This window comes from Paroedura picta, chromosome 1 (assembly GCF_049243985.1).
Source record: "Paroedura picta isolate Pp20150507F chromosome 1, Ppicta_v3.0, whole genome shotgun sequence".
Classification (NCBI taxonomy): Eukaryota; Metazoa; Chordata; class Lepidosauria; order Squamata; family Gekkonidae; genus Paroedura; species Paroedura picta.
In genome coordinates this window covers 131,181,823-131,208,830 of record NC_135369.1, presented here as the reverse complement: position 1 = coordinate 131,208,830, position 27,008 = coordinate 131,181,823, and the positions used below count along the sequence as shown (strand labels likewise).

Here is a 27,008-nt window from a genome sequence, read left to right as displayed (position 1 = left end):
GGTGTGCCATGAACCATGCTGGTTCATGCTCATCCATATAAGGCATCTTAATGTGTTCATAGGCTGCCTTTCTTCATTTAATTCAAGGCAATTTGCATCACAGTGCCTGCAGACTATACCCAGGTTCCTATCTCTGTAGAGGATCCTATAGATTTACAACTTTCTGTGGTACAGGATCACTGGGAACGAGTAGGAAAACAGCCCGTTCTAAAGCTGTTATCATAACAGGGCCAGCTACACAATATCCCTTTCAGCCATCTCTGAGGTCATCTTTGACAGTCAGTCTGCACCAGTGGCTCATGATGTCTTCTATATTGATTTTATCTCCCTGCATTTTTAAAGGAAACAAATGCTTTTTATTAACGTGTGTTTACTGTCTCAAAGGGTCTGTCTTATAAAGGCTGCCACTGGCATGAAGCATGCTTCAAGTGTGCCAAGTGCAATCAGTCTTTGGTGGAAAAGCCTTTTGCTGCCAAAGATGACCGCTTGCTGTGCACAGAATGTTATTCTAAGGAGTATTCATCAAAATGCTTCCATTGCAAGAGGACCATCATGCCTGGTAAGATGACAAGGAAAGTCCAAGAGACCTTTTAGATGAATTCTTCTAGGATAAGAAATGTGCAGTCCTTTGGGGATGAGTTTGCCATTTGCCATCAAACCGAACATTTTCTGGGGAAAGCCATTCTTCTCTCCCATTCCCCCCACCCCCACTCCATATTAGCCATTTATTTTATTTCACATTGCATTAGTAAACCCCCATTCTCTCAAGAAGGTCAGGGCAGCATTCATAACTCTTATTCTGTTTTATCCTTAAAACAACCAGCTAGCCACACCCTGTGGCCATTAAAGACAGAAACATCTGATGCTGTAGAGAGAGGCCTTAACACCATGGCCACTTGAAAGATTAGGTCCTTACGTTTATTTTGGATAACATCCAATTCTAGAAATTCAAGCACTTGCATGATGTAGTAGTGTTATTATGGTTGGTCTTAATAAAAAGTATAACATAAATTTTATATTCAGATTTTGCTATGGACCAACACAGGTACCTGTCTCTTTTAGTGTTTTGTATGAAAAGTGAGTGTAAGAGGGCCACCTGAGCTTCATGGGAATAGGAATAGTCTAGTCCAGTGTGGCACTCATGGGACTAATGGTACTCATCAACAAATTTCCTAGTACCCATTAGCTTCTTCCATAATCTAAATAAACAGCCTGGATTTCTTCCTCTTCACTAGAGAAGAAGATACTTCAGAAGAACCCAAGAAGCATCATGTTTGCAGATAGCACCCTTTCAGAAACAGCAGTTTCTAGCACTGGGCGATGCTTAACTGGCAACCTGCTATAATTTAGTGACTGGCTCAAATTCCATTTTATGCATTCTCAAAATTCCTAAATTTGGGGTCAACAAGATGGGGGGGTCTCATGCTATAGTCTAACCACTATACCACACACTTTCTTAAATGTGTTCTCTGCAATGTGGTTGGGTACGTATGGTTTGGAGCTCATAATTAGTGTCTGTGGGATCACTAGTTATCACATTGTCCACAAAGCAGGTCTATGCTATTTCGACTATCTTTTAATATGTTTAGATTTAGCTGTTAAAATGTTTTCAGTTAACCCCACAAGCAAGAAATGGAAATGTATGCTGGAAAATGTATTACCAAAATATGTAGGAGTGCTAGCAATAAGAAACTCCTCAAAATAAATTCTTAATAAACAGGAAAAGCTTATAACCTAAGAGTCACAAGATTTATGGCGTCTGTACCAGGAAGGAATTTGTTGAAGTAAATATAGCAAGCAAAAGAAACCCCCATATATTACTAAGTGATAAAACCTGTGGTATTTTTGATAACATTTAACAAAATTTGCCTGAGGAATCTTCCAATGCACTTGCTTTGCTGAACAAAGGCTTATAATGCTGTACTAAATACTGAATTATGAAGAAAGAACTTCCTAATTGTATAGCTCTTTAGTGGATGATGCATCTTTAAAAAAACAAACGCAACTGGTCAGTAATCAAAGTGGTTTTGTGTTTGCTTTTGCAGGTTCTCGTAAAATGGAGTTTAAAGGGAATTGTTGGCATGAAGCTTGTTTTGTTTGCCAACATTGTCGGCAACCACTAGGAACAAAGCCTTTGATTACCAAAGACAATGACAATTATTGTGTACCTTGCTTTGAGAAGCAATTTGCTCAGTGTTGTTACTCCTGCAAGCAGGTAATAAACCAAATGCAAATAAGCAGGGTAGGAAGGGAGACCTAAAACATTTCAATGGATTTGTCTGCTCTTATAGAATCCTGATTCAGCTCTGCCGGTGCTGATCATCAGTGGTGACCAGAGAGGAAGGATGCTAGAAATCAGTTCTCCCATATACACCACAGGATACGTACTAGATCAATGCTGTCACAGCACTATGAATTTAGGAATGTGCTTCATATTTCAGGATCCTTGAGTGTACTTTCTGGGATACCAGAGGGTTCTGACTTCTTACCCCTAAGAGTATTCTTCTAGGCACCTGATCCAGAAAGGGATTAGGCATGTTTTCAGCCACATATAAATTATAGTCTATGGTGAGTATTGCACCAAAATAGAGCACTTTTGAGTTTTACTGAGATTTTAAAAAAGCACTTATCACTGTACTACCGTCCCTGAGGGAAATGATGTGGTGTTATGGTTTTTCTTTATAGCTCATGACAGCAGACTCTGAGCCAATTCTGTTAGTTTTTGTGGGAAAACAGTTCACACTTCTGGGGAGGGGATGGAATTGTGATAGGCCAGCCTCCTGTACCAAAACAGTACCTGCCAAGAAATTATAGGAATGTGTGTGAGGGACTGATTTCCAAATAGTTATTTAGTGAAGGTGAGTACCGATGACTCCTTAGTCAAGTGGTAACTGATGTTCATCGAGGCTTAGATACTATGCAGCAAGACCAGAACTCCATGGCATGACGTGCATTGGCTGCCTTTCACCCTTGTGGAACTCGAGACAGCCTTATACAAAATAAACTGTTGCTGGTAAGGGATGCCTCTACCATTGTCTCTGTTATCGCTGCCCATCTCTAGAATTTAAAGATCAGCTATGCAGGCAAAAATGGCTGTTTTGGAGGATGGAGGCATTGTACTGTTTTGAGGCCCCACTTCCAAACCACAAGGAAATAACTCAAACCGATGGGTAGCCAACCTGCAGGTGGGGTCTGGAGATCTCCTGGAATTACAGCTCATCTCCAGACTATAAAGATCAGCTCCCCAGGCGGAAATGGCTGCTTTGGAGGATGGACAGGGTTGTTGTGGAGATGAACCACTTGATACCTTCCCTGTCACTTTAAAACAAACAAATAAATAACTATTGGAGGTACTCCAGATGAACCAAAACAGTCTTCCTTGGAGGGGTCAGCAAACATCCCGAGGAGTCCTACATGTGCATTAGAGCACCTCTGGATCAAATCCCTAACTTGCAGTGCAAACATTTTATTCCCTTCTTGACTTCAGCTTATCTTCCTTTCTTGCCTAAATTTGGGATGTAGGTCACCTGTTTTGAAGTAGCAGGTAGTCAGAGATGCAAAATGAAGTTTCACTGCTTCTTTTTAAATGAAAGTTGTTTGTAACACCAAAGAGCAATTCCAGGAAGAAGAGTTGTTTTTTTAAATCCCACTTTTCACCACCTGAAGGAGTGTCAAAGAGGCTTACAATTGCCTTCCCTTCCTCTCCCCAGAGTTAGGTGGGGCTGAGAGAGCTCTGACAGAATTGCTCTGTGAGAACAGTTCTAACACAGCTGTGACTGGCCCAAGGTCACCCAGCTGGCTGCATGAAGAGGAGGGGGATTAGAAGCTCACCGGATTAGAAGCCACTGCTCTTAACCACTACACCAAGCTGGCTCGCCAAGCTGGCTCAAGACATTGTACCTGACAAATTACTTCAATAGAAGCACAGGACAGTGCTTCTGAACATGTGCAAATTATTTAAAGGGTAAATCTTCTTTGCCAGAGTTTGATTCTGCATTCTTTTTAAAAGGAAACTAACCAATTTCTATCTATTTTTGAGAATAATTTGATGCCTACTGCAATGCTAATATACAATGAGGGGTTGTGGCCCTTTTTTGTTCTGAACTTTTACACTTCCCTGAGGCATCTGGATATCCATGTTCTTGGTAATGTTTTCATTTGTCATCCATTAGGTGATAACTACTGGTGGTGTGACCTATCGTGACCAGCCATGGCACAAGGAATGCTTTGTATGTACAGGATGCCAACAGCAGCTTGCAGGTCAACGGTTTGTTTCAAAAGATGAGCATCCTTACTGTCTTGAATGTTTCAGCAGATGTTATGAAAAGAAGTGTGTGGCCTGCTCCAAGCCCATTACAGGTGACTATGAACTACTTGGTTACACAAGTTTTGTTGACTGTAAGCATTTTAATAGGTCCATTTCAATTTAATAGGGACTTCAGATAAAACAATAACTGTGCAGTAGCTCCCAGGCTCTTTGATTCCTCCCTCCTGAGAGCCCCTCTTGGCTCCCTGGCCACAGACAAAATGGCTCCAGGAAAGTCACCCTTGCACACACCCTGGAATCCACTCCATCTCTGTGCCCATCATTTCTGCTGGCTCTTCCACACCAATGCAAACCCTGCATTAAGTGTTGGTGGCAGGATTAAACACCATGAGACTCTGCTGCCAGGAGAGGAGCTGTAATTCTTGGGGATTCCCAGGTCCCAACTGGAGGCTAGCCTCCCTGAACCTCAGTGGCGTGCAATGCCTCAAATTCCCCCTACTTGGCATTCCTTTAAAAAGAGAACTGATCTCTGTCCTATGGAAAGTCATTCCAGGGAATCCTCAGGGCCCACCAGAAGGATGGCAACCCTTACCCTCCATGGGGGACAATGCCACAGGGTCCCTGCTCCTAAGTGGCCATTTTCTGCAGGGGAAGTGATCACTGTAGTCTGGAGAGGAGCTCTTATTCCAGGGACTCCCCAGATCCTGCTTAGAGGCTGGCAACCCTGAACCTCGGTGATGCACAGTGCCTCAGAGCCCCCATTCCAAAGCAGCTATTTTGCCTGTTGCTTTTCTTTAGAGTCTGGAGAGGAGCTGGGATTCAGAGAAAACTCCAGATACCACCTTTAGGTTGCCAACCCCAGTACTGGAAATGTTCCTTGAGATTTGAAGGTGGGTCTCAAATGTGCACACTGCCTCTGAGTTCCCCCTCCAAAGCAGCCATAGCCTGGAGCTGAGCTGCACTTCTGGTGATGAGGGGTATCCGGCTGCCTTTAAACACTCCAGGTGAAACATATAAGGAAGCTAACAGAAGAGCTACATGTGAATTCTTAAGAAGAAAGATCTTTTTAATCAATATTGATTTATGGGTCGTTCCTTTTCATTTAAACCCTCCAGGCCAAGGCTGGGAGCACTTAAATGGACTGCCCATCCCCATATTACATCTGATCATGACAGCTCTATGGATATTATGATCACTTGTTAGTGGCCTACTGTCCCTTTCAACACCCCCTCTACCTTGGCAAGTTCAGAGGGGGAGGGAGTATTGAATGGAGCATGGATGGCCTAGAGTCTGTTGTCTTTTTTCTACAATAGGCTTTACTGCTAGTGCTTGTCATGCTCTTGCCAGCTGCCCCCAGATGCCCAACTTACTTGTCTCCTTACCTTTTCTTGACCCTTTGTGACTGAAGCTATTTACTTTATCACTCTTTCCAATAGAATAGTTATTCGCTCACCCTATCCCTAAATATATACCTGTGAATACCTTACTCCCCCCAGTCCATTGTAATCTATTCAAGTAAGAGCATCTGACTTCAAACAGAGGAATGTGTAGCTAGTCCCAACTGTATTAGTCCTAGTGGTATTATGCACTTGAGAAAACTTTGCAAATACTCCGCAAAAAAACACGGCTTTTACCTGATTCCTGCATGTGGCGCCATTTTCCCCATACAAGCCCCACTGTTGTATTTTTGATTCTTCATGGCACTCATCCCTCATGGCAGCAAGCACATATTTTCCATGTTGTTTCCTTGCAGTATTGCAGACTTGCTTTGCTATGACTTTTTCCTTTACGTCAGTTCCAGGGACACCTTTTTTATTGCATAAATGTGACCATGTATTTTCTCTCCTGTGCTATCATACACTAATGGATGAATGGAAAGATGCTTGCTGTTTGTAGTCTCTTGTCCACCAATGGGAGCTCAAGGTCCCACTGGTTCAGCATGGACCTTCATACCTCTGCTATTACAACATTAGGCCAGCAGAAAGTCATTCTCTCATTTCCTCAGACACATTTCAATCCACTCAGTAAGAGGGACACTGTACCTCAGAGGGGGAAAGTTGGTAGTATTGGCATTCAAACGTCTGTATGCCCCGCAGAAATTTCTTGTTGAAGTCTCCATGTTCATGAAGTACAATTTCCATGAGGCCCTGCCAGAAGCATGTGTCAGGTAACATTGCAGCTGACCATAGCTGACCAATGATCATCCAGTACAACAGAGGAAATAACCCTCCCATCGTAACTGTTTCAAATGCATAAACCTTCTACAAAAAAGTGCAGTATCAGTGCACATGCATAAATGGGACCATTTTTAAAGGGGGCAATTTAAAATGGTCAGGAAACTGACTTCAGTGAAAAATGGTAAGTGCATAATATCCCCCAGTAGACTTTGTGGATTGCCAAACTTGGTAAGTGTGAACAAGATGACTCAGAGAGATGATTAAGTGTTGCACCTACAACTAAGGAACAACAACAACAACAAAACCCTTTAAATTTAGCTAAATCAGTAGAGGAAACTACTGTCAAGTTGCAGCCAACTTATGATGACCCTACAGGGTTTTCAAGGCAAGAGACAAACAAAACTTGTTTGCCATTGCCTTCTTTGGCATAGCAACCCTGGTCTTCCTTGGTGGTCTCCAATCCAAGGACCAATCAGGGTCAGCCCTGAATATGTTCTGAGATCTGACAAGATCAAGCCTGGGCCATCTATTGCAGGGCACCCACTAGCAATAGGGGTAAGAAAATCTAGAATACCTTAGCATTAGGATTTGTGACATGTACAGCACATTATAAAGATATACAGTCACTAAGTTCCTTAGTGTAAAACACAGGATTTCTAATACAACTGTGCTGGTTTCCTCTCTTCAGCCCTATAGTTCTGGCAACCCTTCTGCCACAGCTGAAAGCACAAATACAATTTTGTATTAGGAGCACTTAGGTTCTGTTTGACCAATAAAGCAATTAACTTTGGAGAACTGAAGTTATGCATTTATTTTAATGGTGTTTGCCTTCAAAGACATCTCAAATAAGCAAATAGCTACTTATCAGAGTAAACAATCTTAATATAGCAAGCCATGTTCATATATTTAAATACAAATCAATGGAACACTCCAAGTATTGCTGTAATATAGTCAGTGCATGGTAGAATCACCTACCAAAGCAATATGATAACTCACCTTATGATTCCATACTTATACACGCAGGTTCTTATTTTAGCATTATAGCACATGATCATTAAAATTATTTTTAGCATAATATACTCCCCCACACATACTTAGGGTGGATAAATTGAACTGACAGCAGTTTAAAATACTTTACTGAATATTCAGCACTGATTAGCCTTTCATTGTGAAGTGTTGGAAAGAACAAAGAAAAAAGGCCAAGCTTTAGCTCCTTGTATAAATGTATGTATCATGCAGTTAATGAGCCTAATTTAATCCCAACAGTGGGGCAAAAGGCTACTATGCCAAGGAAGTATCCAGTCCTGTACCTGAACGGTAGCTGAATTCTCTTTACTGTTGATATGATAATAGAGAGTAGCAGATCAACTGCTGGCTTGAAGGCCTTTGAAGGCCCTATTCAATCTTCAACAGCCATAAATGAGTCATTATTGTGCCTTTCAGATGTTGCAATCATCTCACAGGGATGCCCAATGCTCCCAAAGTGCATGGTTGCCATTTTCTGTGAAAAGAGCATTGCGGATTTTCCACTGAAAACCTGCCTGTTGCCCAATGAACTTGAAATGACAGCTGTATCTATTGGAAGCATTGCAGGTAGTGTGAGCTCCTGCTGGGGGGCTCCTGGTATGTGTGGCTGTGCAATGCCTAAAAAGTGTTTAGCTCTCAGACTTCACAGAGGATGAAAGTATGGAAAACACCATCCTGTATATTAAATGCATGTATATCCTGTGTAAGGATGCCAATCTCCAGGTGAGACCTGTAGATCCCCCAGAATGACAGCTCATCTTCAGACTACAGAGATGAGTTCCTCTGGAAAAGATGGCTTCTTTGGAATGTGGTCTCTATGCCATTGTACCCCACTAAGGCCCCTGTCCACCCCAGGCTCCACTCCCAAATCCCAGGAATTTATAGAAACCCTGACCCTCCACCCCCTGCAAGTGGCCAGGGGGGACCTAGAAACCCTAATCCTGAGCTCTTTGGATAACATTGTAATAAGAAACAACAACATGCATAGGACTTGACAGTTTTGATACCAGTTGATAGTTTTCTGTGTCCATCGACTGAATTGTGCAAAAAGTGAAGGCTATAAAATATAAATATATAAACATCCTAAATACAGGAAAGAAGCAAACTGCGATGTGAAATATTATAATTGGGAGGTCAGAGTATAATCTATTAAACCTTTGCACCCAAATGATTTCTGTGGAGTTCTAATTTGGAAAAAAATATAACTATAGGTCTTATCTAGGGTGGATGGAAGATGGACATAGAAGGTGTTTTATGTGTTGATGCTAGAGGCCTTGATTAATTTAACCTCCATTTGAAGCTTTAATATTCCCAGAGCGGAACAACTGATCTTGCCAGGAAAAGAAAAGCTGCTTTGCAATTCAACATTTGTGTTTAAAGGGTTTATAATTAAATGTTTGGCGAACACTCAGAGACTATTTAAAAGAACTTGAGACCATTAGCTTGATCCTTTAAAAACAAATTGAATGCCCTTTTGCTCCAGCTCTGAGAAAAAACATTGGCAATTAATTCAAAAACTTGTAATTTGGGGGAGGGGACACCTAAGAAAAACAACGAGACAATGAGTCCCCATGTGCATGAATATATGCTGGCCTACATGTGCAACACATACACACACAATATACTTCAAAGTTTCTTAAATGGGCAGAATCATAGAATAATAGAGTTGGAAGAGACCTCCGGGTCATCTATTCCAACCCCCTGCACTATGCAGGACACTCACAACCGTATCGCTCATCCACTGTAACCTGCCACCCCCTTGAACCTTCACAGAATCAGCCTCTCCGTCAGATGGCTATCCAGCATCTGTATAAAAATTTCCAAGATGGAGAACCCACCACCTCCTGAGGAAGCCTGTTCCACAGAGAAAACAGAACTTCTTCCTGATGCTTAGATGAAATTTCTTTTGCATTAATTTCATCTCATTGGTTCTGGGGCAAAAGTGAAAAACTCTGCTCCATCCTCTATATGGCACCCTTTTAAATACTTGAAGATGGTTATCAGATCCCCTCTCAGTTGTCTCCTCTCCAGGCTAAACAGACCAAGCTCCCGCCAACCTTTCCTCATACGTCTTGGTCTCCAAACCCCTTACCATCTTTGTTGCCCTCCTCTGGACATGCTCCAGTTTGTCTACATCCCTCTTCAACTGGGGTGCCCCAAACTGAACACAGTACTCCAAGTGAGGCTGAACCAGAGCAGAGTAAAGCGGTACCATCACCTTCCGTGATCTGGACACGACAGCTCCAAATCCCGTTTGCCTTTTTAGCCACCGAGTCACATTGTTGACTCATGTGTGGTCTACTAAGACTCCTAGATCCTTTTCGCACATGCTACTGCCAAGACAAGTCTCCCCCATCCTATATTGGTGTAGTTGGTTTTTCCTACATAAATGCAGAACTTTACATTTGTCCCTATTGAATTTCATTTTATTCATTTTAGCCTATTTCTTGAGCCTATCAAGATCATCCTGTATTCTGTTTCTGTCTTCAGTTGTGTTTGCTACCTCTCCCACTTTAGTATCCTCTGCAAATTTAATAAATCATTGATAGGGCACTCACTATGGCTCCACAGGAACATGTTTTTCAGACTTAGCCATATATTAATTATATTTTAGATCTGTAGTCCACCCTGTTGAACAGTTAACTGCTACACTACATTAATACGTGATTTCTTAATCTACCTTGATTGAAGCCATGGTCACTTACAAGAAATCATAAAATGCAATCAAACTCTCTAATCCATTTAAATGATTCAATTACAATATGCCATTCAGAAACATCTCTATATTCCATCCCTGAGAACCTCAGCTAAGCATTGGAGCTCAAGTTTTGCCTGCCCATTACTGAGATACATTCCGCACCGGGATCCATGTAGCAAATTGTTTGCTGAATGAAAAATCGCCATTTTAAATAGTGGAATTCGTCGTTATGCATACCTGCCTTTGTAGTGGAATCCAGTTGCGTTTCTATCGTTTCCCACAGGGTTCCGGTCTTGGCAAAAATCGCTAGAAAGGAAGCACTATTGCTGAGCTGTGTCCCGCCCTGGCTGTCAAGCAGCCAATAGGCGGCCGTTATCATGCTCCCAAACAGCCCCTTTCCCTTTAAGGAAGGTTTTAAAAAAAAAAACACACCCGTTGCAACAAATATGCGTTGATTCGTTGCAACAGAGAGACCCATCCAGCTAGCAGGTGATGTTTGAGTTGCCGTTTCATCGTTGCCACGCTCCCCCCCCCCCCGAGTGAAAAAAACAAATCCCCCCACCCCTCACGGGCGCGATTTTCGGCCAAAAACAGTGTGAAAAATAAAGTGAAAATAAACCAGCAAACGGGCCTATGCGATGCTTGTGCTTGGTGACTTTAAACAGAGGGACTACAGCCGGGGAAGCCTCACTGGGTAAACGAAGGCTTGCCGGTGCGTTGATCTCCGCTCGCTTGGAGAAAAAAAATGGCGATCGCTTCGCCGGAAGATCAGAGGAGAGAGCCAGGGGGAGGGACTTTGCAGAAATCGCAACAATGGTAACGCACAGAACTTTCCCGCTAGTGTTGCAGATTGGTTGCAGGAGTGTAGCGCTTTCCGGAGGGTGAATCCACTTTTTGGGATTTCCCTGAAAGTGCTACAACAAAGCACTTTTTGCGGATCGGTTTCAGGAGTGTTGCAGACTGTCAACGACGTTGTGCATAATGGCAAAACTGTAGCAATTTCAATTAGTAACCATTGTGCTATTTTGGACGACTGCGGAACGGCCCTAAATTAGGGGGGAATTCTGCTTCAGTATTGCATTCATGTGTGTGTTTATGTAAAGTTTGAATGTTGTCTAGAAGAAATGAGAAAATGTTGCTTTATTAGAGAAGAAGTGCCCATCGTGATCTTTGGGAAGATGTGCATAAACATACTTAACTATATCCTGTTTTCCCTATACAGCTCTTGGTGGAGCCAAATTTATCTCCTTTGAGGATCGCCAGTGGCACAGTGACTGCTTTAACTGTGGGAAATGTTCTAGCTCTCTGGTGGGAAAGGGGTTTCTTACTCAGCAGGACCAGATCCTCTGCTGCAAGTGCATCAGCTCCATATAGCTAAATAAACTCAAAAGCAAATCTGCTAGTTCCTATTTGCTTTCATCATTCAGCAAACAGAAGTCTTTCTAGAAAGTAGAATGGTTGCTTAATCAGGCAAGCCATTTTCTGATGATACTTTTGTTACCATTGTATACTCATCTTGCGCCCTGTGTAGTCTTACTAGACTCGTGCTAAAGCAATTATAAATTTGTTAATCTGAAGAAAATGTCTCCTATCTCTTGTCTTTCTTTGTTGTTTGGCATACAAGACTGTATAGTTTGTAGTACAAGCCAAATGCTTTTCTTAAATCCTAATAAAGAGAGATTATATGTGGAGCTTTTCCAGAAACACAATATTCAGCCATGATGTTGTATTAGGGCTTTGAAACAAAAAGGGGGATGCACTTAAAAGTACCTTTCTGTATTGTATATTAAAATCAAACTTGTTTGAGTCCAATGGCACTCTAAGACCAACAAAGTGTTATTCAAGGTATGAGCTTCTGTGTGTCTGCACACTTCTTCAGATACAGCAAAACAGAATTTCCTCAGCCCTTACTTATACATAGAGAGAGAGGGTGGGGGTTAATTGCCAGGAAGACCTAGCTAGAGTTGATATATAAGTAACTGGGCAATAATAATAATTCATTAGATTTATATCCCTCTGCTTCCCGAAGACTCACGGCGACTTACACATAACCCTCCCCCCCTAAAATCCCCACATAAAAACTCCATTATATACCCTGGGCTCTTGGCCTCCTACAACCACAAAAGATTGGTGGCCTAAAAATACCTCCCTCATGTAGACAACCCTAAAGATGGGGGGGGTGCAAATGTAACACAACTAAGCCCAAGGAGGGGCCATGATAGCCCTAGTACTACCACTGACCTCAACCAAAGATCTGGTGGAAAAGCTCCATTTTACAGGCCCTTCGGAACTGTAATAGCTCCATCAGGGCCCTTACCTCTCTAGGGAGATCATTCCTCCATATCGGGGCCAGGACCAAAAAAGTCCTGACCCTGGTTGAGGCCAGGCACACTTCCTAAGGGCCAGGGACTTTCAAAAGAGTTGCGCCCACAGAGTAAAGTGTTTTGCGGGGGGCATAAGCAGGCAAGTGGTCCCTCAGATAGGCAGGGCCAAAGCCACAGATGGCCTTGAAGGCCAAACCAAAACCTTGAACTTGATCTGGGCCAGAACTGGCAACCAATGCAGCTGAGATTTGATTCAGGCAGTTGTCAAGATCAGCATGCAAATACAAGAATTACCAAACAAATGGGAGAACCAAGTTTGAGTTCATTGGCAACCCCAAGAAAGTCCAACTCTGAGGCCCATTCCGCACAAGGTTCAATGTGGCAAATTGCTTTCGGAAAGAAAAAATGGAATTTTAAATAGTGGAATTCGGTGTAACGCATACCTGCCTTTGTAGTGGAATCCAGTTGCGTTTCAGTCGTTTCCCACAGGTTTCCAGTCTTGGCAAAAATCGCTAGAAAGGAAGCAATTTTTGCCGTGCTCTGTCCCGCCCCTGGCCATCAATCAAGCGAGCAGCCAATGGGCGGTTGTTACCATGCTCCGGAAAAGCCCCTTTGCCTTTAAGAACAGTTAAAAAAAAAAAAAAGAAAAACACACATTGCAATGGATATGCCTTGATTCCTTGATTCCTTGCTTCTTCCTAACGTAGAGAGCCATCTAGCTGGCAGCTGGCCTGTGAGCTGCTGATTCATTGTTGCCATGCTCCCCCGAGTGAAAAAAAATCCCCCCCCCATGCATGGGCGCGATTTTTGGCTGAAAATAAAGGGAACTTGCAAGCGGGGCTGTGTTGTGCTTGATGACTTGAGGCGAGCTTTAAAGCAGCTCTGTGGAGGGACTGCAGCCGGAGAAGCCTCGCTGGGTGAATGAAGGCTCGCCGGTTTGTTGCTCTCCACTCGCTCCAAGAAAAAAAAATGGCGATCGCTTCGCCGGAAGTTCAGAGGAGAAAGCCAGGGGGAGGGACTTTGCTGAAATTGCAACAATGTTAACGCACAGGTCTTTTTCGCTAGTGTTGCAGATTGCTTGCAAGAGTGTAGCGCTTTCCAGAAGGTAAATCCACCTTTTGGGATTTCCCTGGAAGCGCTACAACTAAGCGCTTTTAGCGGGACTGTTTCAGGAGTGTGGCAGATTGTGTACGAAGTCGTGCATAACTGCATATTAGTAGCGATTACAATTTGCCACATTCCTGCAACATTAAACTTGTGCGGAATGGACCCGAGTTCCTAGCCTATCTGAAGCCAAGGGTGGATAATTTTTAACACCCCCAAAATTCTTTTTGTGGTGCCCCCAGCCACTGCGACTGGGGCCAGGCTGGGGAGACCCAGAACAGCCTCCCCAACCCAGCTCAGCCCAGGGCAGGAGATCAGCAGACCCCAAGGACTGGGGCTAATAGAAAGGGGGCCTTCATGGAGCCAGAGCAACAGGAATCCCCATGGGAAATGGGGAATGAACTTCAGAGTGGTACTCACATTTGGGTTGACTTTTGAAGCCACCTGGCATCAAGGAGAAGGAACTGTGGAAATGGTGCCTCTGCCATGGTCTCTGAGGTCCACAGACTTAGAGCCAGGTACCCAGCTTCTCCTCGCCATGGAGACAGAAGATGGCTGGTCCAGGGCCAATGCAGGACCATTGTTGGGTTATACCTGGCTAATGCATCACCTCCCCACTGATGCTCCCCATCAAATGGTGCCCAGGGCACATGCCATAGCTGCCCTACCCTGGGGACAAACAAGAACTGAGAGGTTTAGTATGTGCTAACTGCCCAGTTACTTATGCATCTTTATTCTAACTAGTCCTTCCTAGCACACCTATATTTAAGGAAATGTTTCAGTGTAACGGAAGGGTTGTGCATCTGCACATGCTATATCTCTCAGTTCCTGTTTGTTATCAGAGTTAAACTTTGTTGGTCTTGAAATTGCCACTGGACTCAAGCCTTGTTCTTGTGTGTTTGTTAACTCTTGTATTTTTATGCTGATTGACTGCTATTCACAGATCTTGACAACAGCCTTAAACCAATCTCAGCTATTATCGGCCAGTTACTTATGGATCTTGACTCTAGCTAGCCCTTCCGGGCAATTGACACACACACACATTCAAATGTAAAGTTTGAGGAAATTCTGTTTCATAATATCCAAAGAAATGGACTTGCACACAAAAGCTTATATTGTGAATAAAACTTTATTGGTCTTTTAGGTGCCACTGGACTCCAACTTTGTTCTGCTGCTTCAAACCAACATAGCTGAATCAATAATTCCTTAGTAAATCAGGACTCGATAGAAGAAGAAATACCGATTCACGGAGACAATATAATATGTGACTTTGTAAAAAAGATGAAAACCAGCATGATACAACTGTCCCAGTAGCACATAGTATCGCATAACCAGTATGTTAGTGACAGCTACGCACCCCCTGAAATCACTGAGTCTTCATAATTTGCAAATCCAAAAAATGCAATTAATTTTAATATCAAAAGTTATTTATAGTAAAACATACATAAAAACTCATCCTTACTGTGTTTCAACAGCCTTCCTTGGGGGAAGTTCTGAAACTTCACACAAATGACGGGAGACTTCACACACATTCCACTGAGCAAGTTGATCATGATACAGATAGAGGGTTTCTGATGGGCTCATCTTTAAACAGCCCCGTGGCGTGGAGTGCCATAGACTGAATAAAGCAGTAAGGGCTGTGTGGGAGGAGTTAGGGCAAGCCCTGTCTGGGATAAAAACTCGGAGGGGCCAATCAGGAGCTGCAAAGCGGCTCCTGATTGGCCCCTCCGAGTGTCCATCCCGCCCCAAGCAGCCAATGGGGAGCCGCGTGAAGCGCGGCTCCCCATTGGCTGCTTCACCCGCCCAGGGAATATGGCGGAGCGGCCTCGCCTCGTCAGAGACACGGCGAGGCTGCTCCGCCAGACGGGAGAAGGCTCCAGAGAGCCTCGGGTGGGGGGTGGGCCGGCCAGCCTTCTCCCGGCCGGTGGAGTGGCCTCGCTGCGTTGGGGAGCAACACTAACAACTAAAGGAAGGTGAAACTGCAAGAGCCTTAGCTCAACTCGTACTGAGACCCAGGGGTTGGGTGGATTTGTTAACAGTCATGGTAGGAGGGGAGGGCTTGGGGGAGGGGCAATTGGAAGCGATTAATATTTTAGGCAAACTTTGAATATTTCAGCCAAACTTTCATCCTAGTCTTATTACTGTAATCTCAGGGCAGCACAAATGGTCCTTCCCTGCTTCATGTTGTTAAGCGGAGAAAGAAAATCACTGTCCTATGGGAGCTTTTATGTCTGTGGCATTTGAACCCAGTCTAGTTTCATTCTTGTACTGCTATAAGACACGGTCTTTCTCTAACTGCTAGAGTCAGTGGGAAAAAATCCATTGTGTTGGTAATTGGTTTTACTGTTTAAACATCATCCAAGCATAATGCCAAGGCACATTTTAATACTGCATGAATGAAGGGAATGCCTTGAGATGATATTTGAAGACAGCGTACAGAAATAATAGTTTTCCAGTGTTATAATGTAAATTGCAAACTGCATGTGGCATTAAAGCAAAAGTGTACCTGTCAAAAAATTGCACCCCACTACCCCCTTTGCAAACCATTTGTCTCTTCTCTTTGTTTTCTTCATCTGCTTGACTTTGCTCAAACAATTGCCCTTCACTTTTACGAGGCATCGGTTATCAAAAATAGAACTAGGTTACAAGACCTAAAAATAAAAATCAGGGAGTGAGGCACATGTGTGCAGTCATTTGTAAGAACAGAGTGCACTAATACATGTCAGATGGTTTGCATGAACTTAAAATAAAGCTAACAATTGTTTCTGCAGTACTTTTCAGCTAACTCTTATATTAAAAAATAAAATTAAAAAAAAAAGAATATCTTTGAAAAGTGGGAATTAATTACAAATGGGGGGAGGGGAAAACTGAAGTCAGATTTAGAAATGAAGGCAGCATTTTAAATGTAGGGATGGGCATGAACTGAAAAATTCTGGTTGCATCGTTGCTATTACACCCGGGGGGGGGGGGGGGAGCAGTTGCACCGATCTGCTTTTAGGCTGTAATGGCTGTGTTCCATTTTACCCATTTATGTCCCTCCCCCTGTTCCAAGTCGGGAGGGGCCTGCAGGAGTTAAATGGCTCACTGATATTCCAGCCTAACAGCAAGGTGGTTTTGCCATCTGCTATTAGGCTCTAATGGCTGTGATCCATTGAACCTGTTTGTGTCTTTTCCCCCTGCTTCCAAGAGGGGCTCAATGGATCGCAGCACAGCCTAATGGGGGACAGCTGCTACTGCCCGGCTGTTAGGATGTAATAACAGTGACCCTCCATGCTTCTCCTGTTCGCTTTTCCCACTGTTAGGTGGAAATAACAGCAAACCATTTCACTGTTCCTTTCACTTCTTCTCTCTTGGAAGTGGGGGATGGGGGAGTGAAATGGAAATGTTAAATGGCTCACAGCCATTTAAACCAAACAACTGACATGATCCACTGTGCTCAGCTGTCATGTTTAAATGGGCCAAACATCCAAAGTGAACCATACAAAAGTACAGGAAATGTTCAAAGAAGGCACATCCTATGAACATTTATTTGGAGCCTATGAACTGAGTCAAATACATGATGAATTTTGGTTTGTAAAGCTATAAAGGGGATAGAGAAATGATAAAAGGGCTTACAATAAGTAATATATCAGAGTACAGAAAGAAGATCTGTTATATATCTTATAATAATAAGGTAAAAGATATATCTGCTCATGATCCACTTCTTTATACATTTGTATTCAAGATGTTTACATTTAAAACTTATTGTTCTAAGTGGGAGCAGAAATCTAGTTTCCATTTTGCTGTCTAGATAATTCTACCCAATGTCACTATGTATTTGAATATCTCTTCCAGAATGTATTAGGCAGTATACCTAATAGCATATTCATAGTTTCCATAAGGAATTTAAATTTCCTTCCTTCCTTTTTTTTTTTTTTTTGCTTTTTTACTAATCTACCACATATGAAAAAGTTTCATCTCCAGAATTTTCCTTTATAATTGTTGCCTGATTTTTCAATATCCTTTGGGCTTATATACTATCTAAAAACATTTTGTGCCCATTCTCTTAATACTTGACTGGCTATAAACTTAATTTCCTTTCCCCATAAGCATTCCCATCAATAGATATCTGCTCTCTAAAATTATACATCCATTTGATCATACATTTTTTCACTTGTTCTAGCTGTAGTAACAACTTGTATATCCATCATGGTATATCCATCCTTTTTATTTAGTAAACAACTGTTCAAACTCAGTTGCCATAAGGCCCGCACTGGCGGCGGCAGCGCTTCGGTTAAAATCACAGAGAAGGCATGCTGCCTCCACAAGTGTGGGCGCCTCCCAGCCCTGGCCTCCGGAAGACCCGTGTTAAGTGAACGCAGGATTTTCCGGAGCTTCCCGGGTAAGCCGGGACTGCGGCGGCCCGGCGCTGTGCATAATTGGCAGTGCCGGGCTTGTCGGGCCGCCCAGCCTCGACCTGCGGTGTCCCTTAAGGGTCACCGCTTGCCCCTGCGGGCTCCGTGGCAGCACGGAGCTGGCAGGAGCAACCCCCCGGCCCCTCCCCACCTCCCCCGCCCGCGCCGCTGCACTTACCTCGGCTGGGCCTCTTAGCCCCGACATAAAGCGCGCACGTGCTATGCCGGGGCAACGCAGCATGCCCCGTTCCCGTGCGTTCACGGGAAACAGTGGGGCATTGTACCCCGCCGGAATGGCACGGCACCAGCGCGCGGAATCTGCCGCCATGCATAAGGGGCCATAGAGTTCCACCTTCCATGTTAATGATCCTTAGTTTTGAAACTCCTTCCTTCCTCTACTATCATTTGACTCCTCCAGGATCCAAACTGTATAAATATTTTTATCTGGCTCATAATAATGTTCATGTTCTGGTTTAGTGTGCTTCTGTGACTGAAAGGCAAGAGAGAAAGTGATCACCTTCAGGACCACGAGAAATATATGCAGACCAATGGGTTCCAGTGAGGCTCCTCCTCCCTGGGCTTGCCCACTCAGCCCAGACCTGACTTCCTGCCACCATCACCCTGTCTCTGGGGACAGACTCAGGAGCAGTGGCTCCTGGACACCATTGTTGTCATAGCCAAGCTTGGCATAAATCCTAAACTCCCTCACAGGACACAGGAGGAAAGTCCATTGTCTGTGAAGACGCAGACAATGATCTTTATTTAGAGGAGATTAAAAAAAAACAATGTAATTTTAAAAGTTTTCAAGGGTCCCCCATGTTTGTAGAGCTATTTGTTTTGTGTCGCCATGGCCACAATCAGCATATTTAAGTTTCCATAGATAGGCCCACACTTGACTATTACATGTAAGATATTTTCCAAGACATTCAAAGAGCCAAAAGAAAGAACAATGTCAGAGAAATCAAAACCAGAATGAATAGGTCCTAGTCACACTTCAGTCTGATCCGTGTCTTTATTATTTTATTTATTTATTTATTTATTTATTTATTTATTTATTTATTTATTTATTTATTTATTTATTTATTTATTTATTTATTTATTTATTTATTTATTTGGATTTTGTATACATTAGATGAAAGATCAATAGAACAGGCCTCACAGTATCATTATCTGGGGGTCCAGTTTCATGCTCTTATTGCTTGGTATAGTCACATTGCATATTCTCAGATTGGAAAGTCATTAGGAAGTGGTCATCTCACAGTTTTTCTATACAAATGGTATATCCCAGCAGCCATTGCAACCTATGCAACAAAAATAGGAGCATTCCTATTTGGGTTGAAGGGATCATGGGGATAACAGATACGTTTGAAAGGCCGTTGCTACATTTTCTGCATACAATTATGGGTATTCTCAAATGTGCTGCTGGGATTATCCAAAACTCTTTCAAGGCAAGGGCATGGATTAAAGCTTTAAAGTATCATATCAGGACACTTAAATCTGAAAAAGGGTTCTAGATTGTTGCCCCTTCTTCATAAAGACATGGGAAAATCTCACGGATTCTAAGTTGAATGTGCCAATGGACGTGATTGCCATTTCATCTGCTAATGAGATTTATAAAATATACAGGGACCATATTTTAAAACTGGACTATTACATGTTTTCATGTCTGACAAGGTTGTTCTTTTATTCCACTAGGACTACGCTTTCACCACAAAATACCAAAATATTTATACACATTAACAGTCCCCAAAGTTACGATGAGCCAGCAGTGCTGTTAACTGGACATAATTCAATGATTCCCTATTCCAAAATAATTTGCTCATGCCCTGTGGAAAGAACTAAGACTACTGAACATATTGTATTTGACTGTCCAGTGAAAACTGATTTTCATTATTTTTGCTAATAATCCCAGAGGCTAGTACGACAATCAAATCTAAGATTAGTTGGCTTCTTTCAGATTCTGATTGCATTGTTCCCTTTTGTATAGCAAAGTTTTTTGCCACCTGATATTGAGTGTAACTTTGTTCTCTTCCATGTAAAGAAGAAGAAATGAAGAGTTAATTTTATACCCTGCTTTTCGCTACCCAAAGGAGTCTCAAAGTGGCTTATAATCACTTCCCCTTCCTCTCCACATAACAGACACCCTGTGAGGTAGAAGAGGCTGAGAGAACTAGGAGAGAACTGTCACTGGCCTAAAATCACTTAACTGGCTACATGTAGAGGAGTGGGGAATCAAACCTGGTTCTCCTGATTAGAGGCCATTGCTCTTGACCACTGGCCCATGCTGGCTATCTTAAGAATGTGGCTTTCAACAGTATAATTGAAGTAAAGTAGTAACGTTTTCATTCTTTTTAAAATGTAAAGCAAGGTCCTTAAATTGAGAAAAAGGCTCTCCAGTGAAAAACATTGCTTTAAGGCAGGGGTAGTCAAACTGCGGCCCTCCAGATGTCCATGGACTACAATTCCCAGGAGCCCCTGCCAGCGAACGCTGGCAGGGGCTCCTGGGAATTGTAGTCCATGGACATCTGGAGGGCCGCAGTTTGACTACCCCTGCTTTAAGGGATGCACACAGAGATCTCTGTGCTCCAGCACCCTGTGCTTCCAGGCACAGTGATAGAAACGCAGAATCTGTTTTTAATGCAACATGTTGTCTTATAGCTGTCAGAAGAGGGAATTTCTCTTGAATAGCAATGCTTAAGAATTTATATTCCAATTAGGAATACTATAGGAAGCAATGCATCGTATTAACAAGGACTGAATTGTACACCAGGTTTTAACATCAATGAAAGGAATGGGTCACCTCAGGAGTACTTGGGCAGAAAATAGCAACCTCATGTCTAGCTGCTCAGCCTGTTATCCACTAGGTGGCACAACACGGCTGCAGCCAGGACAGTACGAGCTCACATTTCAGATATCACCCTTTTGTATTGAACAAAAGCTGACAGGGAAAAGAAACAAAAAGAAAATGAAGTTTGCAGAGATATAAATACACACATTTCTGTTGACTTTGACACTGCTAATATTGATTCATACCAGCTGTGCACCCAGTATGATTTTATTTAAAAATTTCATTCCAACCTTTTTTCAGTATTCTGAACATAATTTCAGGGATTAAACAATACCTGTCCTCATGGCTGGGCGCTATAGAAACTGATACAACCCCCCCCCCCCAAAAAAAAACTCTGTCAGCATTCCTACTGTGATTGCTGTGTCTGTTCATTGTGGAAGTTCTGCATTTGGGTAGGAAAAACCAAATACAGCAATATAGGATGGGGGAGACTTTTCTTGGTGTGAAAAGGATCTAGGAGTTTTAGTAGACCACACATTGAACAGGAGTCAGCAGTGTTACTCGATGGCATATTATAATGAACAGGAATAATTAAAACCCACTATATCCTAAATACAGATTTTACTGTCCTCTGTGCTGTGTGTAAATCCATACCAGAAACTGATATTGTCTATTTATAATGGAGGAGACAGTTATGGTTGTTGTAATGTGCCACAAACCTGTATAGGACAAGCTACAAATCGCTCTAAGCCATGAGAGTGCAGAGAAAATCGATACATTTAGTCACAACAAAATTACATAGTGAACACAGCCTCACTAGGAAGTGTTTTAGGCAATGTTTTATGGGGCTCTAATAGCCTGTGCCAATTATTTTGTCAGTTTCTGGAAAGGTACTCCTCAAAACTGAAGAAAATCTGCTCTTAGGACTTCACATCAGAAATGACCAGAGATTCACCTTTCAACATGAATTACTTGCCATAATCCCCAGCTATAAGAAGCAACCAGTGTCAAATACCATCTAAAACAAAAAGAAAACGTTGGATGATTCTCACATATTTCTCTTGTACAAGAATAGAATCATATAACTCTATTACTTGGGTAATCTCCCAGCAATCCTTCACATATTTACTGCTAGCTTATGCCCCAATTCATCTTTATGCTTATCATAGCATGCTTATTCATGTTTACTCAAAAGTAAATTGTACTATTTTCAATAGGGATTACTTATTGCTGAAGATTTTTGATTAGGATATTATATGTGCAGTGGGATTCAAAAACATTCAGAATGTGGCAGCCTAAGGGGTCAGACAAGATACCTGGACATACATGCATGGGTGTCTCAGAGTTGTAGGGTTTTTTAATGCCTGGCAAATTGGGCCCAGATTGGAACTGCAATGCAATGCATTGCCTCGATTCTGTGTTCCTGATTTGAAATGACTCCTATGGGGCTTCTAGTTGCTCCAATGGGGTAAAACATTAACTTCTATATATTTCAGTTTCTGTACCTCAGAATTATGCTGATTTAAATTTCCACCTGTCCAGGATTATCTATTTCCTTTTCTGCCTTATGTTCTATCGCAGTTTCTCTTCCTCCTCGTGTATTATCTACGACAGCATCTAAAGGTCTCAGAAACTATAGTTTTTCAAATATCATGTTTTTCTTGGAATCTCTGTAGGCAGAAGTGAATTTAACCATCTGACTTAACCATCTGTACCAATAATTTAATGGATTGTGTAGTTGAATGAAAGAATTAAGCTAAATTGTTTGAAAGAACAGAAAGCCAGAGTCAGCTGTAGACTAGTAGAAGAATCTTATGGAAATGTTTCATTTGCTTAGGAAAAAACCCTACCTCTCAGTCAAGGGTAAGGATCTGTGCCAGTTTGCTGTGCCAGTTTGCTCTTTTGATAATTTCCTTTGGTTGTGTATGGACCACAGTTTCCATGCGTTCCCATTCCCCAGTCTTTCAACACACCTTTCTAGGATGCATGAATGTATTTGGATGAAGCACTCCTAGCCAAAGTGTTCAATGGCTACTGGCATCTTAATTGTATTCTATTATATCTGTTTATAGACATTTGGGCTCTGGAGAGAATTTTTTAAATAGTTTGCACAGAACAAGCTTGCAGTACATGTCACATACTATAGCATGTACTCATGAAATGAGTAGCACCATTTCTGCATGAGTAATCTTCCCCTGGACAGCCACTGGTTGCTGGCAGGTTTTAGAGACCTCTCCAGATGACGTTGTCTGCATCACAAGACTGTCCTGACGCTGGCTCGAGTTTTGCCCAGATTTGCCTCGGGATGAGGGGCCATTTCAACATCTGTACACCGCCCGTGGCACCGCAGGCGCCACGGACTAAATAAAACAGTAAGCCCTCCTGGGGCGGGATGTGTCCGGGATGAGGAAGGGTCCGGATTGGACCCTTCCTCATGACAGACAATCGGAGGGACCAATCAGCCAATTGGCCTATCTGATTCCCAGCCCCAGCAACTGCGAGCCGCGCGCAGCGAGGCTTGCAGTTGCTCCCGGCCTGACGCGGTGAGAGGTGCAAAGCGCCTCTCGCCGCGTCAGGCCGCCGCTCCAGGGAACCGCCGGCAGTCGCGCGGAGCACTGCTGCCAGGGGCTCCCTGGCAAAGCGCCTCTTGCCGCATCAGGCCGCCGCTCCAGGGAACCCCCGGCAGTCGCGCCGAGCACGGCTGCCGGGGGCTCCCTGGCCGGCGGCCTGACGCAGCAAGAGGCACTTCACGCCTCTCGCCACATCAGGCCGCCGCCGCCACAAGACCACCGCCCAGGGTAGCCCCGACCGAAGAGAAAACACCGCCGAGGAGAACGTCGAACAGAAAATACCGTTGCCTGGGGCAGGCCCTGCCGCCGAAAGCCCGCCGCCGCCGCCGAAAGCCCGCCGCCCGGGGGAGGCCCCACTGCCCGACGGAGCCCCCGCCGACAGCCTGCCACCCCGCTGCGCCCACAACTATGTAAGTGCCTAGCGCCCACTGCATTAATCATACAGCGGGCTTGATGACTAGTAGAGGGATAAAGCACAAGTAGCTTCCTGCTTGCAAACACGGGATGGTAAATCTTGCATTTGCAGCCCTCCTCGTGGAGAGACCCCTCCCACCTTTTTGTTTTGCCTTATTGCTTCCTTCCACTCCTTGGCTTGTCAATCACAGCACAGCAGTTCTCTCATGGAGTGAAACTTGTGTTTTTATGTTTTTTTACTGTATTTTTACCATGTTGTAAACCACTGCAAGACCTTTGGAGAGCAGCAGTCTAGAAATGTAATAATTAATAAATAAATCAGACAACAAATTCCAAATCTGGTGACAAAATTTATATTATCAGCATTTGTATAATTCCATTTAAATTCAGAAAATGTGGGGACTGCATGTCAAGATAATATGCCCTAGAAAACAGACTTTCAAAACATTATAATTTCTTGTTAAAGGCTAGTAAATCCTTAAAGTGAAAACAAAGTGAAGATCAGAGGCAGATATTATATTCCCTCCCCCCTCTCTTTCTTTCTCTTTCATCCTCTCTTTCTCTTTCTTCCCCTCTTTTCCCCCTCTGTCTTCCTTCCTTCCTTCCTTCATCCCTCCCTCCCTCCCTTCAGTCCTGGACGGCCTCCCTCAGCTCATTTCTCACTCCCTAGTGCAATTTACTGTGTTCCTACTACCAATATGGTCCCTTTGGGCTAAGTCATTCCCAACAGAGGCTCCCGAGCTCCTGTGGGCCTTCCCTTGGGAATAGGTTGACAAAAGAGAGCCAGGGATGGAGACAAATGAGTGACATCTGGGATTTAGGACTGCTCTGAATGACAGCTTTAAAGGATGGAAGCTCTTCTTCTCACACACTCACACACTACAAAAAAACAACCTCCTTCTAACTCCAGAGGGGCATCCTTGATACAAGAGGATATTGATCTGTCATCTGCAGAATGGGTCCCATATAAGGGATCACATCCCTCCTTCTCAGCCTAACACTCTTCAGCCTGAATACTCTCAATGTCATTGATACACAAGGAGCCATCAGCACAATAGTGGGACAGTTCTAGAAGAAGAGTTATTTCATATAACCCCCCACCCCCAACCATCAGCATAAAATGACTTTTTGGGTTCCAGGAACCATATTCAGCATCTCAGAAATTCACCCAGACAGAAATAAACTGCAAAGAACACTAGAATTCCAAAAGGGGGGAATGCTGTATTGTTCTGGTGTTTCTTCATAGAAACACAGTAGTGTTGATTTTATTAAAGATGCATCTGTGTTGTGGCATTACCGCATAGCAATGCAGAAGTACCTTTTAAAAAAAATAATTAATTTCAGGGCTGGGGGGGGTGGAGTTTCAGTCCACAAGAGAACTGCTGTGTTGTAATTGGTCACTTGCTGTGATTGACAAGCAGATGGAGAATTTCAGCTTGTTTTTCCTTACAGCCTCGTCAGGAGACAAAAAGCTGTCTTTTTGGGCAGAGGGAAAACGCAGGAGGGATCTCCCCATGTAGAGGGCTGGAAACGTGAGATTTACCATTCTGTGTTTGCTACCTGGAAGCCACTCACGTTTTTGATGGGGATGTTGGCAGCATGCTACACCATGATTGGTAGCTTACTGTGGGGGTGCTGTGGACTCTGGTGCAAGTGCTATATTATCTTTGCTTTCTGTAACCTTTTCCCATTTTCAGAGCCAATGTCAACTAGTGGTAGCGTTGCCTGTTCTGGGTTGGGAACTACCTGGAGACTTTGGGAGTGGGTAGAATTTGGGGTGGGGAGGAACCTGAATAAGGTATAAAGCTATGGAGTCCACCCCACAAAACAATTTTCTCCAAAGGAACTGATCTCTGTCACCTGGAGAGAAGCTATAATTCCAGGAGATCGCCAGGTCCCAGCTGGGGACTGACCTCCCTACCTAGTGGCATCGATGCTAGCAGTGCAGTGACAATCAGGATTTAGGACTGGACTGAATTGCAGCTTTAAGGGGAGAAAGCTTTTCTTCTTAATCTCCATCATGGCTTTTTGCCTCCCAATGAGGTTGCTAGAGAAAACAAGCTGAACTTCTCCCCCTCCTCCTTGGCTTGTGAATCACAGCAAGCCACCAATCACAGCACAGCAGTTCTCCTGTGGACTGAAACTTTCTTGCCCCCTGAGACCTGGAATTAATTTTTTTAAGCACTTCTGTGTTGCTATGCAGTAATGCCACAACACCTAAGCATTTTTAATAAAAATAAATACTTCTGTGTTGCTACGGAGAAACGCCAGAATGATACAGCATTCCCCCACCTTTTTGGGGGGAGGGATTCATATTTCTTTTGACTTTATTTATGTCTGGGTGGATTCTTGAGAGGCTGCACATGGAGCCCAAAAAGTCATTTTTGTGTAAATGGAAGGCTTTAAAACAAGGGGCATGCATAACTGGATGATCAGGAGAAAGCTGCTTGATCACCCGTCCCTCCCTCTTTCCCCATCTCCAAAAAACACAAATGGGAGTATGTGTTGCCTGCCTGATCCCAGAAAGAGCACGGACACTTTAAAGAAGATTTTATTTTACCTTTCATAATGTAGCTCTGCGGTCAATATGGACCACACCATTTTTCTTTTTTTAAAAAAGTACTCATAGCAGGAAATGGAGAGGGGGTGTGTGGAAAAACACTACAGAGACTAACACACCTTTTCCCCTCCGTATGGGCTTGCCCTGGTTGCCCACTGGTTGCTCACTAATGGGATGTGAGATAAAATTGGTAAATCCACTTTTTGTGATTTCTCTGACCATTTCCACACAAGGAATGTTGGTGGCTTTTAGAGCTCCATCCACATAACATTACCTGCATCCCAAGGTTGTAAAGTAGCCAGGTCATGATTGGGCCATTTTTAACTTGCAATTTCGGGAATCACCAAAACAGGCCCATTCCGCACAAGGACCAATGTTGCCAATTGGTTCCTGAAAGCGGAAACGCTATTTTTAACAGTGCAATCTCGGCGTTATGCATACCTGCCTTTGTAGTGGAATCCAGTAGCATTTCAATCGTTTCCCACAGGTTTCCGGTCTCGCAAAAATTGCTATACAGGAAGTGATTTTTTCTGTGCTTTGTCCCGCCCCTGGCCATCAATCAAACGAACAGCCAGTGGGCGGCTGTTATCATGCTCCCGAAAAGCCCCTTTCCCTTTAAGAACAGGGTGTAAACTGCACGGAGCTTTTATTCCAACCCCAGATCAATTCAGTCCCTGCCCTCTACA

The 27,008-nt window shown here is 43.4% G+C and overlaps 1 protein-coding gene across 4 annotated transcripts in view; it reads left to right on the top strand.

Annotated features, from left to right (window-relative positions):
• The window catches only part of FHL5 (four and a half LIM domains 5), a 33,757-nt gene extending 18,567 nt beyond the window's left edge, over positions 1-15,190 (top strand). For 3 of the 4 annotated variants that reach the window (XM_077303902.1, XM_077303911.1, XM_077303922.1), the window contains 4 exons: positions 385-559; positions 2,046-2,215; positions 4,173-4,359; positions 11,391-15,190. In XM_077303902.1, the coding sequence (XP_077160017.1) occupies positions 385-559; positions 2,046-2,215; positions 4,173-4,359; positions 11,391-11,542 (684 nt within the window). In that variant the 3' untranslated portion in view covers positions 11,543-15,190. The remainder of the gene's footprint in view (positions 1-384; positions 560-2,045; positions 2,216-4,172; positions 4,360-11,390) is intronic. The other variant, XM_077303932.1, reaches the window with a different exon arrangement.
• Positions 15,191-27,008: the final 11,818 nt, after the last annotated feature.